Below are 20510 nucleotides of genomic sequence, written 5' to 3'. Positions count from 1 at the left end.
TCCATCTATCTATCCATCCATCTATCCATCCATCCATGCATCTATGCATCTATCTATCCACCTATTTATCCATCTATCTGTATGTCTAATTACTTCAAAGATTTCCTTCAGGAGTAAATAATAATACGAAGAAAAACGCTTAGTGATAAGAACAAGCTGTTTAACAAACAAATCAGATGGAACTATTTTACCTAAATGAAACCAGCAATAAAACCTAAAGGCTGTCTTCTTTCTAAAGCATCCAGCACGCTGGGAGCTGTGATCAGGTTGGAAACCAATGTCCTCAGCAAGAAAAAAAAAGTTCAAATTTACATGCAGTCATATAAAAAAAATCCAGAAGGCAAATAAGAATAGTAATCCATACCTAAACCGAACTGAAGTAAAAATCACCAGTTAGGTTTGGGGTATTTTGCACTGGAATAAGGCGCTGTGAGTTGTTGGCTGCAGAGACAGAAGGGCTCTGTGGAGTTCTGGAAGTGGCCAGATGTCTTTATATCTGTCTACAGCATGCTCTGCCTCTCAGCACTTGCCTTTATAATCTCACGCATAATTGGCCTTAATCTGATTATTTCCAGCGCTGTCTACAGTGAGTAACTTGGATAGGTCTATTGGGCCCTACAAATGGCCCACGTGGTGTGTAGAGGAGGGAAAAAAAAAAAAAAAAAAAAAAAAAAAAAAAAAAAAAAAAATCCCGTCATTTCTCAGCAAACATCAGGAATGTGAGCAGCAACAACAAAATCCCATTATTTTCCGAGCGTTCGCGCTCCGGGGCTCGGCGGCCCCCGGCGGCGGCCCGCGAACATCGGGGTGCTCCGGGCTGCGGGGCCGGGGGGCTGTGCCGAGCCGTGCTGTGTCGAGCCGTGCGGTGCCGAGCTGTGCCGAGCCGAGCCGAGCCCGCCGCCTGGACCCGGCGCTGACAAAGCGGCTGCTAATTGCCGCCGGCTGGGTTTTGGGGGGCCGCTCTGCACACGCCTCGCCTTTCCAAGCGATCGTACCGCAGCAAAGTTTGATTTTGTTCACAGCGAGGGGTCTCTGGATTTATGTTCGCTTCCCGTCTGCAAATGATATGCGGCGGGACCCTTTGCAATTACTTTTAAAATGCATCCGAGACACAGGCTCAGCGGAGAGAGATGGCCCTTGCCTCAGCCCGGGTGAAAATTAGACTTTAAAGTACCCAGATGAAATTTTCAAGTCAGGGACGCGGGATTGGATCAAATCACATAAACTGCAAAAAAAGCAAGTATAATGGCGCATAATTGGTTCTGTAATAGCATTACACAAGGATAATAGCCTGTTATGGCCCCCTGCACATTAAGTGCTTCCCTGGCGTAAAGCCTTTATGATATTAAAGGGGGAATATAATGATATTTTGGTTATTAAATGCGTGTAATTAATTTATGCACCACTGAAAATAAAGTTGGTATTATGACCCACTCAAGATGCATCAGAAGATGTAAGTCAGACAACTGTTGATAAGTTCTGGTGTCTATGTTTCGTCTAGACTGCTGATTTTATTTTGGAACAATTGCTTCTCCGGCAGACTACACAAATTTAATATTTCATAAACATTATAATGTTCTGTGCAGGAAGGGCGAGCAAATCTACACAGGCTCTCTTAGATCTGATGGGAGTTTAAAGATGTAGCACGTTCATACCAGAGCAAAGAAGATACAGATGATACAGGTGCAGAAGCAGAAAGAGATTTTAAAGAGACGATGTCTTTGGAAAGTTATTCTGCATACATGATCTCATTAAATAAATACTAATAAGCCTTAGAAATATCACCTGCTCTATCTGCCTTTCACACTAGGCATAGCTGTAGAAATTCCCCTAATGTATATTTGAGCAGGAATTATGTTTCAGAATTGTATTATTTTAGCAGAACAAGGCAAAATCAGAGATCCAAACAAATCCGATCTTATCTTATCCATTCACCTAGAATTTTAGCATACTAGTGAAAGATTTAGAAAGCTACAGACATGCATGTTTATCTATAAATATGTTTATATGTATACACATACATAGAGGCTTTTAAGGAAATTGCCATTTGACAGCAAACATTATTGACTTACCATCCAGGCAAGTCTCCGAACAGCAACGTACACCGTGAATCGAGCTGGCTTTTACAGCACCATGCAAGAACAACGTTCTGAATCCGAATGCACTCCTTAAAATAGCCGCACACACTTTAGGTCAATTAACCTTAAAAAGAAGAACATAACCCAGAGGTACTGTCTGCATCTTCCCTGCCAGCCTCTGCATCCTGAATTTTAAAATCCACGCAGGGCCAGTACCATGGGATCCCTTTGCATGGAGACAGATGTGCCTTATCCTTTCTTCTCTCTGACGTCGGAGAGAGAGTGAAAGTGAGTGTTTTACCTTAAGAACCCTTAATAAAATAATAATAACTTCATTATGGCACTCTAAGGCCTCACTCTAGTCAGGGGTCTGCATGACTCTTTTGGCTCCAAGACTCGCTTTCTCCAGCAGTTTGAAGCCTGCAAGTTCAGTGTATTGCGGGAGGCATAGAGGGTGAAATGGAACACGGGGAAATGCTCCAAGTCGCTGCTTTTTGAATAGAACCAGTACAACTCCAAGCTGGTTGGCTCAACTTTCTCCTGAGGAGTAGCAGCTGCAAAACAAGGAGATAACTAAGCAACATGTAATCCCCCACCCCTCGCCAGTTCGGTGCCTGTTTAATTTTAACGCACGAGACGTGGGGTTGACATAATTAAAAGTTAGATCTTCGGAGTCTTGGGTGCCGTCCTCCAGTGGCCGGAGCCCAGGGATGCGCTTCAGCACCACGGAGAGCTCCGCACGCTGCCCGGCGTTGCCCGGCCCTGCCCGGCACGGCTCTGTCCGGCACGTCCCACCGGGAGAAGCGCGGGGTCACTTCACTCCTCTCCCCGTAAGCAGGACTGCTGTCAGCGCTGTTTCTACGTCTCTCCGTGCCCTCCTTTTATAGATGCTTGCCTGCGAAGCTGGGACTCCCGGAAAATGATGAGGAAATTGCGGCGGGTCACGAGGTGGTTTTTTCTCTTATAGCTCCTCTTGTCTATCTACCAAAGACCAGCATTAAAAACAATCCGAAGCATGAAATTACATACAGAGGTGAGCTATTTCAGCTAAAAATCCCTTTCTGTGAGAAGTCGTTAAAGTCTGTCACACGCGTTCACACTTACCATCACCATCATCATCATCATTCTTACGGTCAGTATCATTTAACAAGCCTGCAAATAAAAGTCCAAGTAAATACAATTCAGAACAGACATTTTGCTGATTTCATCTGTCTTAAAGCAAGACTGTTCCTATATGCTGCACATACAAACACATCTCTTCTAATTTTTCTACCGTGACAGTAAAACCCTGGACTGAACTGATGAGTAAAGTAACTGAATTGACATCTACCTTGAGAGCCCTCAGCTTTGAGGGGATCATTTGTAAAACTCAAGAAAGTCTGACTGGCTCAGGTTTGATGAAGTGGCTTTCTTGTCTTCTCATGTCCAAACACCTCCTTTCCCATGGTTCTCAATACCTGACCACAAAAAAAAAAAAAAAAAAAAAAAAAAAAAAAAAAAAAAAAAAAAAAAAAAAAAAAAAGACTAGCAGCTAAAAGGTTATTTTACCCTAATTCATGTGCAGTAAAATGTATTTTCCAATTAACCAAATTTGCCGATTTGTCCCGCTTGGACACTCTTATAATTTATAATGTAAAAGTGTTCTTTCTTTATCTAAAGACCAAGGTGACTGCTTTTAATTTTCTGTAACCTCTTTACACTTGATGTTCACCAGACTCATAATGTTAATTGGCTTCATATACGGATCATCAGTTTAATGAAGGAATAAATCCTATGTTGCTTTATGTCCCTCTGTTTTAACAATGATTGCTTTAATGAAGAATGTGACATGTTTGAAATCAAAGCTGCAGGAGTCATTAGAGGGTTTTTTGTTGTTATTTTTTTTTAAATTATGACTGAAATGCCAATTTAAAGTTAAAACCGTGTGATTTCTGAGTTTCAAATGGTTTTATTTAAATCATTTACCACGGAAAATACTGACACATTCTTCAGCAAAGAACTTTTTCTTTCTAATTATGACTACAGACCAAGTAACACAATTTTGCAATATAAACATCCCAATTAGGTTATTAAAATATCTCTGAGCTGATTTTATATCACTGCAGTTTTCATTCAGAGTTTAAGTAAAACTCCTACTGAGTTCAAAAGGAGTTGTTTGCCTAAATAAGGAGCTTTCGTATATAACAAATACTTCCCTTCATCAACCTACGGTGTTTTCATTGTTCCTATGTAGATGAAGAAAAGTACAGGGGAGAAAGAATTGTCAGTTCACGCACAAAAGCTCTGGATTGCTGTAATCTATTTCTCCCCATGGGGATTTTAGGATTTTGGGAGCAAGGGAAAAACGTAATGAAACATGGGCTCATAGAGGTAGGTGACTGCAAATCAGAGCATCAATTAGGCCAAGCTGGAAAGCAGCAATTACACCAAACTGCATGTGCCGGCTATACTAGCTACAGCAGGTTTAAAACACAAAGCAAATGCATTTTAGTAATTGAACTTATATGTTCCTGGACCCACTTACAATGAAAGCAAGCTTTTCTTCTTCTTCTTTTTTCTCTAATGAGAAGTGTATATGATGTATTTATTTTTTCTTATTCGGAAGCTGCTGCCTGTACTGAAATTACATGATCCTTATATATGAGAACCTGCAGTATAGAAGAGGAAATTCTCTAATCAAAGCCTGTGCAATGGCTAAGCAATCAGTGGACTTGGACAGAAATTTCAGGACATAGCAGAGGAAGTGGATGGGAGGGGAAGAATATTGGCTAAAATTCCATACCACTGAGAAGTCATTCAAGTGTGCCAGGTCAGATACCACAGCGTTTTTGGTCTCCACAGGTACCACACTCATTCAACACAGATCATAACATCATAACAACTTTAACACACCTTCTCTCAACTCTGCCTCTTCCATACTGTGACTGTGTCCAAGAGAACTTTGTACTGCTTCTCAAAGATGCACAGAATGGTAACCCATGGCCATGTATGAGCATGCAGAAGACAGCCCATAAACCATACTTTGCCTTCCTATTCCATGGAGAACAAGAAGATAGTCTGTGGCACCCCTAGAGGCACAGGACCGTTGTCTGCCAGGAGGATATTTCAAGAGCAACACTTCTCTATGTGGGGCTGAGATTTCACTGAACCTGTGCTTGGTCCCAGCACTTGTTAGCATTTGAAATGCCTCAGTTCAGGCCAGAACTATGCCAGGATTTGATGACGCAAAACAACGCTGCTTTTCAGAGGGATTGTATGCTGTGTTTTGGGTTTTGTTGGTTTTATTTTTTATTTTTTTTTTAAGTGAAGATGTCAGTGCTCTTTCCCACTAAAATGAGTCATCTAATGAAGATTTGTGAGAAGAGACTTCCAAAGGAGTAGTTATGAGTGAGAAAAAGTAGTAGCGTTACTTGGAGGTAGGAAAATCAGGCACAGAAAAGCTGACAATTTCCTCAAGGTGTTCCTAATGAACAACTACTGCAGAAGAGAGCAGTGGACGTAGGGTAGATAAAACGATATCTTAATCATTTGACCTTGCCTTCAGAGATATTTTGTTTTCTTTTTCCTAGAAGTTGCTGCTCTAGTTTGCCAGAATCTAACATTTTTGAAAATCCAACAGATTTTACATAAATATGGATGACACAATTATTGATACTACTTACGTTGGTCAAAGGCAGAAAAATGATTTCCTATTGCCCATAAAGTACACAGAATGAATAGAAGATTGAAAGCTGTGAAAGCTGCAGAGGTCAAAGTTAAAAACTGAAAGACACATCATATCTCAGATTTAGGTTTTTACTTGTGTGGTTTTTACTTTGTGTGGTCCTTATTTTACCATGGACTTGACAGTTTATTCAGAGTTTTCCAGAAGCTTGGAAGGAACTGGCCCTTGAAATATACACCACTTGTACAATAGTTTAACCCTGCTTTGTTTTAAAGGAGCATATTTAGGAACAAAAATATAATATTCCCAAGTACAGCTACCCAAGTTTAGGCTCCTGATCCACATAGAGCCCATAAAAGAATGACATGCTTTTCAAAGATGCTGACTATTGTCAAGAAATTATGTGTGACTTCAGAAGCCCTGAAAATAGCTCGGTGTTTCCAGAGATGTGAGGTCTCTACTTCTACATCACACCTTGTGTGAACAAGACAGGGTAATCTGATTATTGACAGAATAACCAGGCCTTAGATCTCCAGCTGAGTATGGAGATGGTCTAACACTATGTTAATGATGCTTAGATAGGTATTTTGATGCTGTCATGGGCTTGTTCTTCACCAGACAGGATAAAGCCAAAACTTTTTCTCAATGCCAACAAGATAAACCCTTTGGCTTATTCAGAAAAAGCACAAAGACAGGATTAAATTTTCTTTTCTCCCTTTTTCTTCTTCTTGTGATGTGTAACAGTTTATATGTAGCACCTCCTCAGTCTTTCTGCCTACACTTCTAACCATTCTTAAGTTCAAGTCAATTTCATTCCTGCTCTATCTTTTGGTATTTGATTTGATGGGACCTGGGACTATGCTTTTCTCTATTCAAATCCCTCTGGAGATATTTCCAAGATCTGGATGCTCTGCACTAGAGTATTTCTAATGAAAGGCATTGCTGAAACAACACTGATAATGGTGTTCACTGATGTTCAGAGATTTGTTGATTTAGAGAATGAGATAGAACAATTTAAATAAGCTGAATATTACATGAATGAAGGAAAGGAGGAAATCATAATTCATTCTTTGAGCTAAAGGATAAAGCAGTGCAGGGCCATGCAAAATTTAGAGGCAGATTCGCAGAGCGTTCTAAAAGAAGTTCAATTTGAGAAACTATTCATGCTGCTTTTCAACTCTAGTTTCATTAATCTTATCTTTCTCTTAAACCATGACCACCAAATCCTCCCTCCACAACTTCCTGTGCCTTCTGTTCCAGCTTCTTACCTTAAAATTCAGGTCCTATCATTGTTTCAGGCACCTTGTAGAATTTGGTCTACAAAAGAAATAAGTCTGAAAGGTTTCAGATAGGGCTTTGAACAGGAACAGGTTATCACATGTCTTGGCATTTGCAAGGTCACTTACCTAACAATGAAAGATGCATAAACTAATTTCTAGGATTATTTATGGTGAGCTAGCACAAAGAAGTTACCAAAACATGCTGATCTCATGACACTGTGTGATGAAGAAGGAAAGGCTGAATAGCCTTGAGGAGCACAGAGCTCTGAAACACCGATGGACTTCTTGAACCTAAGGTTGGCCTTGCTCAAGAAACAAGAGGTAATTGCATGAGCTGTCATCAGAGAAACAACAGAAGAAATGGAATGGCCATAGTTCTGCTGTGAGTTAATTTACACTGCCTGGCTGGGTAGGAGCAAAGAACCTTGCTGGCATCCTCTAGAATTTATTTAGGGTTTACGATGTCCGAAGACATCACTTATTTCTTTATTTTAAATTAGGGTTTTTTTCTCAGTCTGCCCTTGGGCAAATATTTATGTTTGCAAACTTCAGATTTACATTGCATTTCAGTTGCAATCTCAAATCCCAGAATGCATATTTCTTGCAACCCAGAATGAGAAGAAACTTGGTCAGAACATTTTAATTTTTTTTTTCTATAAATATTAAATGGTGAGCTGTGAACAATGAAGCTGTTCATGGGGAAAAAAAAACAAAAAAAACAACAAAAAAAAAACTGTGCTCTTTTGACATTTTGTTCAAAAAATAATAAAACTTTTGAAAATATCCCCTAATTGGAACTAGAGGGGAATTTTGGCGGCTGTGGACCATGCGCAAAGCATCAGTGGCTGCAGCATCATCCAGAATCATAGAATCATAGAATCACCAAGGTTGGAAAAGACCTACAAGATCATCCAGTCCAACCATCCACCTACCACCAATAACCCCACTAAACCATGTCTCTCAACACTATATCTAAACGTTTCTTGAACACCTCCAGGGATGGTGACTCAACCACCTCCCTGGGCAGCCCATTCCAGCGCCTGACCACTCTTTCAGAAAAGTAGTATTTTCTAACATCCAGTCTGAATTTCCCCTGGTGCAACTTTAGGCCATTCCCCCTCGTCCTGTCACTAGTTATAAGAGAGAAGAGGCCGACCTCTACCCTTCAGGTAGTTATAGGGAGCGATAAAGTCACCTCTGAGCCTCCTCTTCTCCATGCTGAACAATCCCAGCTCCCTCAGCCGCTCCTCATAAGGCCTGTCCTCCAGGGGAGGGAGCTGGTGGGCAACTGAAAATGGCAACTGCGTGAAGCATGTAACTTCTGTCCACACATCAAATTAGGGCTCCCGAGACTCTCAGGACAGTTTGGAAACATCACTTGGTGACTGCAAGGGTGGGATCAGTTGGGAGTTAGACTCTAACTCGGCTCTAAGACTATCAGATTGCAAAACTAGGGCTGAAAATGCAGCACCTTTCAAAAGGTACCCTTGCAAGTTAGAAAAACTTACTGCAATAATAACTGTTAAATGATATTTGGAAACAAGAGATTATTGTATTCTGGATGAAAGAACCCTAGAAGTCCTCAAGACATCTCAGAAGTGATAAGTATGTGTTAGTTATTTGCTGACCCATTTTCCATCAGAAAGCTAGAAAGCAATATGTTGCATAATTGAACAACACTGTATGAAAATAAATCAACCACTTTGATTTCACAATCCAGGCAATTATCAAGTGAACCTATGTGAAATTCCTACAGGAATATATAAATGTAAATAGGTGTACTCTGGAACAGTGGTTTTCTAGAGAGTCTGGAGAATTCAAGAAAGATTCTGCATTGCCACAGCCTTCAAATAAATGTGAGAGCAGAAAAGCTCTCTCAAAACCCAGTGCTAATACTAAATACCACGTTTAGGAAATGTAAAGTTATTCAGGATGGTAAAATACCAGTACCACGTGGAGTTCAACAAATGCAAAGTCTTGTCTTGAGAGAGAACAACTGATTCCTTTCAAGCCAACTGGATGACACAAAACAGAACCTGTGCCGACCTGCAACCACTGACACTGGCTTTATGCTGCCTGATAATTCTGTCTAACCTGATCGCTCAATGTTAACTAAGCAAGATTTTTGAGAGCAGATCGGAACCAGTATACTGGGACTTATGCCACAGCACAGCTTTCTGTCATGAGGTCTGGATGCTGTAGCATCACCAAACAATGGTTTCAGTTAAAGGTCAATTGTTTCTCAGAAACAGGTCATTTTCCCACTTACAGGCAAAACTCACAGTTTTTGTTTACCAGGATGAAAACAGGCTGTAATCTAGCTCTGAATTAGGGCAGTTAGTATCTGCACGAATCTATAACTGCACATATCCATGCGACAACAAGAAGTTAGCAGTCCCTCTTATTCTCTGAATGGCTTCTAGCAATGAACCCATTAGGAAGAAAGAAAACATGCAATTAGCTGCTGTAAGGCACAATTGTCTCATTCACCACAGGTCAGTTCACACCTACTAACTACTCTCCTTGAAGGTGAGCTACACTCAGCACCAGAAGGGAAAAGTGGCCTAGGTGTGACATATTTGTGTACGAGGTCATTGAAATGCATGCCTTGGATGTGGCAATGTTCACAGGTTAGCCTGAGGAACCCCACCTCAGTTACAGATAAGTAGCACCGTCCTTTGGGAATCAGCTTGGGAGGAAGCAGAAGGAAGGCAAACAAGAATGCATATGCTCGTGGTTGTGTGCAAGAGTCCATATGTAAAACATTCATGTATCTTTGCAAACGGAAGTAGATGTGATCTTAAAGGATGGGAGGCAAGCTGGAAGGTCAAAGCCCAGGAACCCAGCTTCTCTCCTTACAGGAGTAAAGCTCCAGGGCTATGAACCAAACGCTATCTTCTGCAAATCTTTTCAGTAAAGCACAAAAATGCCATTCTTCCTACAAGGAGAATGGCCCCATAGTGCACCCAAAGGCAAATCAAAGACGAATCAGAGCATTCCTAACAGGGTACAAAGCAGCAGCCTTCCAAGTGCTTATAGCTCTGCTGTGCTCCAGCTTCCTTGGGCCATGCACATTTCAGTTATCGCAGAATCACAGTAACATTAAGTTGGAAAAGACCACTAAGATAATCTAGCCAAACATCAGCACATCCCCACCATGGCCCTCAGTGCCACATCTCCACATTTCTTCAACATCTCCAGGGACAGTGACTCCACCACCACCACTTCCCTGGGCAGCCTATGCCAATGCATCACCACTCTTTCTGAGAAGAAATTTTTCCTAATATCCAACCTAAACCTCCCTTGGTACAACCTATGGCCGTTACCTCTCATCCTATCGTTGTTACCTGACCCCCACCTTACTACAACCTCCTTCTCCCCCAAAGGGAATCATCCCCAACGTGTTCCCTCAGGCCAATCTGTTCAGCATCACCAGCCACCAGAAATCCCCAGCTCACTTCTCGTTTCAGTGCCAAGAAGCAACCTCTACATTTCAGGACAGAAGCACCTCAGTAACCCCTTTTAAGACAAATGGTTCTAGAAATGGGAGACCACAGAACCTGATCTCTCATGGGTCTGTGCTCTCCCTGCAGCATACCCAGAGCCCACTAGCATCCTGCTGCAGAGGTGACTGGGCCAGGCTTGATGCTCTCCCACCACACAATTACCAACATGATGTGACTGCGTGCACCTCACTTACCTGAGCCTCTTCAGTTCCAAATCCAGATCATCCTCTGAGGCATCTTCAGTGTTTATCACAGGGTGTTTTGCTGCCAGTCTTGCTCTCTCTTAGTGTTGTTGCAGTGTAACACAAAATAACAACTCCACCATATGCCATCAGATCTTTTCTAGACTATCCATTCTGAAAACTGTCTATATCCCCTTCAAAACCATAGCTGTTGCTTTTTGGCATTCCACCTAAATGTGCCATGTTCAGCTAAAACCAAGGTTCCAAACTATAGCATTCCTTGTTCTGGAATTCTTATTTATTTCAATTAACTAATAGCAAGAAAATGCACCTTTATTAAATATATATATATTAAAAAAAAAAAAACAAAAAGCAAGAGCATACTTATGCATAATTGTTATTCTAATTACAAGTTCTGGTGCAGCGTAAATTTTTTCCCTTGGCATTATTATGAACCTCATTTCCTTACAAAGTCCAGGATAAACAATTCCAATATATTTTGTTTTAATTATCAGGGTTTAATGGGGCATAATGAGACTATGTTGAGTGGCGCAGAAAAAAATAATAATTTAATGTGTGCAAAACTACTGAGTGCTCCTAGCTTGACTATGCACATTTCACCTATTGTAGTGCAGCACTGTGTTTACTAATATTCAGTATTAGTTATTAATTTTCCCTGGTTTTCAATGGAAAAAAAATCTTTTTTTTTTTTCCTGGCATCTTAAATAAGATAGCTAAAAAAAAACAAATGGGATGATTCTCTGAATTGAGCAGTGAAAGATGCAGCTGATACACAGCTGATGGTTCCAGAACCATTCGTCATGTTATGGACAGAAGACTGGAGCATGTTGTGTGCAGAAGCTGCCTCCACCAGTCTGTTCCAAAGGCAGTTCTTCTCCCAGCATTAGTCAGCAGTGAAAACTGCTGTCTTCAGTTTTTAGCATCCCTACTAACACAAGCATAGATAACATCAGCTGAAGTCACCTCTCTGAACTCTCACTAACCATGGTGTAGTTCCTACGGACTTAAAATGCCACGGATATTTGTATGGTGGAAGGGAAATAATGCAAAACAGCAAACCAGGCAACAAACAAGTAAAGTGATATTATGACACTCCTCTCCTTCCAAGGTCCTTTTGCTGGCAGTACTGAATCCAGCGGCTGCGAGTGGTGAATGCAGCAGTTAGCACCAGCCTGCCACCGCTCTTTCATTCCACCTTACCAGGCTGACTATAAACCTTTTTCTCTTTTTTTTTTTTTTTTTTTTCCACCCTACTCAGAAATCTTACCTAGGAAGATTTTGGACATTTGTATAGGAATTCTGAATGTGCAGAGGTATGAGCTGCATGGCAATCAGGGGTTGTTCTGTAGAAAGGATAAACATTTGTTCTGTCACACTGGGCAGATACTGCAGGTCTGAAACTTGAAGATGTGCTGGACTCCCTGTACCTGTACTGAGCAACTCACACATACACAGTTCACCGTGTGAGGAACCTCATCACAGCCTGTTTCCCCCAGCTTGGAGGATTCGAGCCTCAGCATCTATTCTGCTTATCCGTTATACTCAGACATAGAGTCAGAGGCCTTGATTCATTGTCCACTGAAGCCACTGTGAATGTCCTCTCTTTTGGCAATGTATTTGATTCGTGACTTTGGGAAGGCAGCACAAATACAGCACAGAAAGAAAACAGTAATGTTACATTACATACATTTATTTCAAAAGTAATATTTTGTATTACAGATTAAGTTAATATACTTGAAGTGTTTGAGTTTTAAATAAAATACATTTCTTAATTACAGACATTGGTATTTACAGGAAAAAAAACATTTACAATTTTTTATTTTTTTTTTTACATCTCACTGGAGTAAAACTTCTTCATGAAGTTTCCACTGATGGGAAATGTCAAGTTCCGTGACGTGTCAGCCTCCTTCAAGGATTAATGGAGACAAGAAACCTAAATAGGCTTAAGTTACAACTCAATGAGTTGATCAGGGAACTGCAATGGGATGGTTGCCTCCATTACGTTGTAGCAAGACTCCAAGACCTCAGGGGCCCCCCTCCAAGTCTGTATCCTATGGTTCAAGGAAGAATGAAGGGGAACCATCGAGTACCTTCCATCAAACTTGCCTTAGCTACAGGACCAGAGCAGCATCCAGCATGTGTTCTAACAGACCTCCAAAGTTTGGACTTCTTTTTTTTCTTTCTGCCTAAATTATGGGAGCTGCAACCTGAGCTTATTGAACAGTCACTGTACAATAAATACTCAAGGGCACTCTGCTGCCACACAGCCTATAAGCTACAGCAGGCCATGGTGGATGAAAATGGTTTTTACAAAACCCTTCATCATAGAGGTACAGCACTGAGCCAGAAGCCAAGTTTGCTGATGCCCAGATATATACCGTCCTGATTCCATCAGATTGCCTAGTAAGTCCCAGAGGGACTTATAAGGTGGTCTCTGTGTTTGGTAAAACTGCAGACAGAACAGGGGAAGAAGTGCATTACCACCTGCAGTTTATGCATTACACAGAAGAGAGCTCCGAGGTCAGCTCTGGGCAAACACTTATCCTCAAAGCTCTGCTTTGGAATTTACATCCCCATTGAATCATGTGCAGTCAAAGCTGAATGAGGTAGTATACTGAGACCAGCACTCCCTTGTTGGATTGAGGCAGGATCCTAGGGTACATACCCTAGGGTACAACAAGCACGGCGTTGCTAGTTGGTTGAGGGGAGTGACTGTCCTGCTCTACACTGCACTGATGCAGCTTCACCTTGAGTACTGTGTGCAGTTTTGATCATCACAGTACAAAAAGGACACAGAACTATTAAAGAGTGTTCAAAGGAGGACTACAAAGATGGTGAAGGGTCTAGAGGGGAAGACATTTGAAGAACAAATAAAATCCTTAGGTTCTTTCAGCCCAGAGAAGAGACTGAGAGGAGACCTTATTGTGGCCTATAGCTTCCTCATGCGGGTGTGCTGAGGAGCAGTGCCGAGACCCCTCTCAGCGACAGGACCCAAAGGAATGGCACAAAGCCGTGACAGGCAATGGTCAGGCTGGATATCAAGAAAAGGTTATTCACTAAGAGGGTGGTCAGGCACTGGATCAGGCTCCTCAGGAAAGCAACCACGGCACCGAGCTGCCAGAGTTCATGAAAGGTCCAGACAATGCTCTCAGATGTAAGGTCTGATTTTTGGGTGGTCCTGTGTGGAGCCAGAGGTTGGACTCGATGATCCTAATGAGTCCCTTCCATATCCTATGGGATAGTGTGCCTCTTACTCCTTAGGATATTCAGAGTTTCAACATACGAAACAGGACCTTAGTTTGAATGCACACAGTGTGTTTGGGCTCTTTCACATAATTCCTGTTCCTAATGGTTTCCTCTGTTTTATGGGCACAGAGTTTTCCATAGCCATTACAAACCCATGGCTCTTCAAACAGCTTCCTTAAACTCCTTCCCACACAGCCATGGTGAGAGGATTTCAAACATAGGTGAACTTCTGGTTCTCTTGACCCATAATCTGAAATCATTTTCAATGGCAAATAGGAAACTGAATCCAAGCATACGCCAAATGTGTACAAAAAAAATGTCCTGCTAATGGCAACCACACCTTGTTGCCACCATGTCTCTGTAATTCTTAAGAACCACATTCTCTTTGTCATCAAAGTAGAGGAGATTGAGGGACTTCAATTCATCTGGAACACAGCAGGGCGTGCTGACATCCTGAGACAGTTTAAGTGTATGGACTATAGACTGAACTGTGGCATGGTTTGTTGCATTTTGACTTTCCCCCAGTGGAAAAAGACAGGAGCCTCTGCAGTAAAATGCATTGTATCCACTTGGGTAAATAATCCACCCTGACCAGCCAATAGCATGGAAGTCAACATAGAGTTCTCTTCGATGACACGCTGTTACCTGGCTTTTGGAAGAAAGTACTGAAGCAGACCGATGTCTCCTGCTCTTTCTTCCATTGCTGTTTTTGATTATCAGAGTTTCACGGGGCACACGTAACAAAGCATCATTTTTGGCAGGGTTCAGCTCTGGATCAGAAAGGAAGATATGTGTTAATCTTTCTCAAGGTCATTTTTTATTTAAGTACAACATTCTGCAAGAAAATCTGTTCCAAAAATGTAAATCAAAGACTTCAAAGAACATTTTAAAATGACATGAACTATGAAAGTACTGGGAGAAGTGTGTACTCCATTGTCATTTCAGCTACTTTTCAAGATCTGCCAGGTCTATGTTTCCCCACTGGATTAAAAGGCCCCAGTTCAGCAAAAACATAAAAGCTTTACATTCTGCAAACTCCATGGGCCCTTTTCAGGGCTAACTATGGTCAGAATGGTTTTAATGACCTCTGTATGGCTACTCCTACATCAGACTTGCTGTGAAGTGCTAACAGAGGGTGGAGACCACAGCCTTTTCTTCTCTCCAGTACTCTCCTCCCAGTAACTCTACCCATACACTTGCAAAATGGAGTGCTTTCCTGGAAAGTAGTAATCTTTAAAATCTTTTTTATTTTTTCCAATTTTGGATATGAAAATATTACAACTAGGTTTAAGGAAATCTGCTAGAGAATGAAGATCACTGACAATCCCTTTACTTTCTCAATGTATATTCTGAGAACTCCTGATAAATATTAATTTTCTTCACACAGAGGGTGGTGTTTTTGACACAGAGGGTGGTGATGCACTGGAACAGGTTGTCCAGGGAGGTTGTGAATGTCCCGTCCTTGGAGGTATTCAAAGCCAGGCTGGACGTGGCTCTGGGCAGCCTGGTCTAGTGGTTGGCGACTCTGCACACAGCAGGGGGGTTGAAACTCGATGATCTTTGAGGTCCTTTTCAACCCAGGCCATTCCATGATTCGATGAAGATTAATTACGACCTCGGGATCCATGAACACAGGGTGAAAGCCACAGGTATACAGGCTGCTAGAAGAACAATTTCTGCAGATTGTTCTTCCGGCCACAAGCAACAGACAGTTCTCAGAAATAGCAATCAGTTCTGCAATTCTGGCATAGTATCACATACAAAGGTTGATATCGATTAAATTGGGATGTAGGATTTCATTACAGTAATTTTCTGTTTAAAACTAAAAACGAACAGGCCAGTTTCTCTGTTTAGTTTTTTTTTTTTTTTTAATTGTTGTTTGTTTTTTCATTTGTATCAGTTTTATCACCTGGTTCTTAATTATTCCTTTCTAAGGTACAAATGCAACGATTTACCAAAAGACCCTCCAAGCCCAAACCATTACCTTTCCTCCTCCTTCCAGCTTTTGCTCTTTGCATTTATCTCAGGCTCTTAAAATCCAGCCTTAGCTGATTTTACTGAAGGACCGGTGGGAGAGGTAAGGCACTATTGTTTTGTAACTTAAGGGATAAGGGCGTTGTCTTTGATGAAATAAAAAGCCATTAGTAACAATGCTAATTAGTCACTGAAGTTAAATAGGTGTTTAAAAAACAAGCCAAGGACAAAGAAGTTAAAATTGCTTATCTAACAGCTTCTTCCACTCTTGAAAACTGCACTTAATAACTACTTTCATTTGCTTTACCAGCATTTTCACAGTTTTCCAGGTCACTGAGTTTTTTCAGCCTAAGCTGAAAATTATAATTTCCATGCAAACATCACCACAAAGATAAAGTAAATAATAATATTTTTTTTAAAATAGAAAACATCCAAATGCCTCTATAAAATCAAAATAAACAAAGCTTCCCTTAGGCTTCATGAATACTTTCTGCACACAGAAATTCCTTGAGTAGAGGTGGCTCTAGATGCTGGGTAAACTACAGCCAAGAGCTATCAAGCAAACCCTGGCCAGTGACAAAGCAGAACTGCACCAGGCTCAACACTGCACTTAAATACCAAGATGAAGCATATCTGAGGCAGTAGAAAGTAACACATTTTTTCATAATCTAAAATAGAGTTACTATTGTGTGAACTTACTTGTAGAAGAGGGTCCAAAGCTGGAAGACCTCCGTTTATTACTGTTGGTGAAGAGGACAAGGAGAGCATTTCTACTCTCCTGCAAACTGCCCTGTCCCTTTGCAAATGTAACCAGGTTGTGTTCAATTCTATTGCTGAGTAAGTGTGTTGCAGTTATCAAAAAGCCATGGTTGGAGTTACTGCTTCCGACCCACTTGGAAACCTGGTAATGAAAATGAAACGAGAAAATATTGTTTCAATAATCTTTCTACTGCATTGTGATTAAGCATAATTTATATTAGGAAAACGGAAAAGGCAACCAATATAGGAGTATAAATACATATATAATCACAGAAGTGAGGTAACTGTATAAACCGAATTGAGTTAAATATTTAAACCAACAATTCAACATTTAAAAATACCACATATGTTCCCCAAAGTTACATTTACACAAAGATAATTAATTTTTGGAGAATTTACTTGTGAATGGATGAGTCTAAGAGTTAACATTAGCAATAAAATAAATCATCCCTGACTTTAGACAGAACCTTATTTTTCCTAGTAATCTTAATAACAGAATAATAAGAACTCTCCAGACTTTCCATACCATTAAAACTCACTTAAATCTAACACAAACGTGGCATTTGAAGAAATTAGCTTATTTGAAGAAAGCAGGCAAATTTACTTTCTCTAATTGTTCTAATTATAGTCTACTAAATAAGGTCAGGCCATTCTCAAGGAAGGCTATTATGGCTCACAGTGCAACTCAACCAATCATCCAAGCCTATTGTTCAATCTGATTATAAAGCTCAAGCAGCTAAAAACACTGCCAGTGCAGATTTAAGCCTCAGAAACTATTTCAAACCTCATTTGTATTTTTTGCTAAGGAAAGGCATTCTGATACTGACATAATTTAAGGATATCTACAAAGCATATCTTCCAACTAGCAAATATAGAATTCTACATACAAAGTTAAGATGAAAAACATTCTAACCGTTATAAATTCTGGAAACACAACATTGAAGTACACTGCACATCTCATCTACAAAAACTTGACTAGAGTAAACAAAAGAGGAATTAAAAAGTACTTGTACCTCATAATCAGTGATTTCTTTTTTGACAGTCTGAGTGTGCCTTAATCACACTGCCATATTTGGCCTGACATCCCTCCTACTGTCCAGGTTTGGGTTACTTAGTTCTCATCAGGTCTGTGCTGCTAGCAGCATATAAACACTTCTTTAATTCAGGCAGCACCATGTGTACTTTTGAGTGTGCTGAGAAGGGTTCTCCCCCTGCTCTGTCCTTCAGTTTGAATCGACCACAGAACCCATCAATAAGGACAAGTTATCAGCTAAGCACTGCCATAACAGAAAATTATGAACTAAAAATGTAAGCCAAGGGTTCTCTGCTTACCGTCTGTGTGACGTTGAATACTTCCCAGCCTTCTGTGTGCAGAGACAACAATCTTGATGCAATGAGATTTCTTTTTTGTGGATTACTTCCACCCTCCAGGAGCTCATACACTTCCACCTTGAGGAGAGCAACACAACAGAACAGTGAGAAATGACAGCCATCGTTCTTCCAGCAAAATGGGGAGGATCAAGATTATATGCATTTTTGCCAAATCTTAACTGGAAAACTGTTCCAACTGATGTAAAAAGCTGTTTATTGTTGGTTCAACAGCAAAACGAGTATTTGTAGGTGTGCTTGAGATGCTCATTGCAGACGAGCTGGACTAGATGACCCTTAAGGGTCTCTTCCAACTCAAATGATTCTACAAGTTAGAAGTACAAGGCAGGAGCGTGCTATGATTGGAATGACTGACACCATAGAAGAATATCCTGAGCATCTCTTTCAAACCTTTGATACTGTCAAAGTCCTCCAGTATGCTGTATCTTTGCCCTCAGGTTTACAAAACGTCCGACCCTGCCTTTGCTACAGGTACACACGCAGTCGGTGTCAGGGAACGATCCCCATATTGCCATCATTATGTTAAGAGCAAATCAAACACTCAAATTCGCATCTGAATTTCAAAACATCTCTAAAAGCAGAGAGGTCCGGTGTGGTTTGAGACGGGCCTGGAGGGAAGGGTACCTTTAGGGATAGCGTCCCACCAGCCAGAGCCCTGCACCCCTTCTCTGCATGCTGGAGGCAAAGTGCCACTCCGCACCGAGGACGATCATCAAACACAAGTAAAGCAGGTTTACGTGCTAAGGGGCTGCACTCTCCATTCCCCTCTCATTTTCTTTCAGGATTATTAGCAATGCAACAAGGAAGCACATTAACTGGCGCTTTATTTCCCACTTACTTTGCAGAAGTGCTGCGGATCGGCTCTCCTGGCCACGCGCCTCCTCCTCAGCTTGAACACCCTCAGCTCGGCCTTCAGCACCTGCTCGCCTCTCTCCATGGCGCTGACGTCGAAGAAGAAGCGGTCCTGCTCCACGGGAGCTGCGGGAGAGCGGCCTTTAGCCGCCGTGCCCACGCCGCCCCGCCGCAGCGCTGCCCCCCGCCGCCCCCGGCTCACCTCGGTCCTCGAAGCTGCGCACCACGTCGCCTTCCAGCAGCCCCGGCGCGCGGGTGATGCCGTTGGCGTCGGCCACCTTGTTGAAGAGATCCACCATGAACTGCGGCGGCTTTTTGCGGGGCAGCACGTCGGGAGGCAGCTCCTCGATGTCGAACACCTCCCGCAGCCGCTGCAGCGCCGCCGCCTGCACCTCGTCCCGCGGCCCGGCGGCCAGGGGCAGGGCGCCGAGCTCCGCCAGCCCTAGCAGCCAGGCCAACCACAGCCACAGCCGCCCGCCCGTCATGGCCGGAGCGCCGCTGCCTGGCCCTCACACACCGCCCGGCCTCAGGGCCCCGCGGCTCTGCGCGCCGCTCAGCTCCGACGGCCGCTGTTCCCCGGGGCTGTGTCGCCGCGCCCCGCGCCTCACCCGGGCCATTAAAGCCCCGTCAGGGCTCAATAGGGCTCACTAACATCTGAACGCTCCGCGGGGAGCGCGGCCTCTCCCCCTCCGCGCTCGGCCCGGACTGCCACCCACGCTTCGAAGTGAGGGTGAGCCTCATTTTTTCCTCCGGCCTCCAGCCCACAGCCCTGGGTCCAGCGGAGGGCTCAGCAGAGCTGCAGAGACGCGTGTGTGGGTCTAGGCCCTGCGCTGGTTGGGGATGTGGCTTCTGCGCTCATAAAGCAGCAAGAGGAGTTACACTCAATGATCCTTGTGGGTCCCTTCCAACACGGGATATTCTGTGATTCTCAAAGCAGCCAGGCTTCAGCGTAATTAGGCATGGAGGGATATATGCATAATAATACCCAAACTAAACCCAGCTTTCAATAATTTTCTTTCCACCCCCCAACATAAACCAGCCAACCATGACATCTTGAGGCATCATGCCCACTAGTCCTTTTGAAAGCAGTCTGTCGCCTTAAAAGGAGCAATTTTATATTGCTGAGGGTTTACGCTGCGCTGCCTGTTCTGCTTGTGCTCCATGGGCCATTGCCTCACCAGGCAGAAAAGGGAAGTGGGTTATGGGGTAGGTAGACATACCCCTTCACTCCTGCGTAGGCACACTATCTGGGACAGGAGTACTTGCATGTGGGCCATAGGAGAAAGGTGATGACAGAGGCGCTGTAGCTGTGTTAATTATGCTCTTCAGCCACTCCTAAATTAGCCATTTAATGGAAAAAAATGGAACCGGGGTCATTCAAGCCACTCCTCTACACTCACCTTTTACTGCTCTCAAGCTGAAATATAGAATCAGAGAATCATTAAGGCTGGAAAAGACCTCTATGTCCAACTGTTCACCTATCACCAATATTGCCCATAAAACCATGCCCGTCAATACCACATCTGCATGTTTCTTGAACACCTCCAGGGATAGTGACT

At 42.5% G+C, this 20510-nt stretch overlaps 1 protein-coding gene across 1 annotated transcript; it reads right to left on the bottom strand.

The window, feature by feature from the left end:
* On the bottom strand, positions 12528–20510 carry LOC110400626 (bone morphogenetic protein 2-like). The gene is made up of 5 exons (XM_021400661.1): positions 19154–20510; positions 18938–19077; positions 18043–18159; positions 16651–16852; positions 12528–14747 (listed from the first exon to the last, which is right to left on the bottom strand). The coding sequence occupies exons 1-5, from the start codon at positions 19434–19436 to the stop codon at positions 14302–14304; spliced, it is 1188 nt and encodes a 395-aa protein (XP_021256336.1). The 5' UTR covers positions 19437–20510; the 3' UTR covers positions 12528–14301.

The sequence above is a fragment of the Numida meleagris genome, chromosome 5 (genome assembly GCF_002078875.1).
Source record: "Numida meleagris isolate 19003 breed g44 Domestic line chromosome 5, NumMel1.0, whole genome shotgun sequence".
NCBI lineage: Eukaryota > Metazoa > Chordata > Aves > Galliformes > Numididae > Numida > Numida meleagris.
This window is presented reverse-complemented; position numbering and strand designations above follow the sequence as displayed.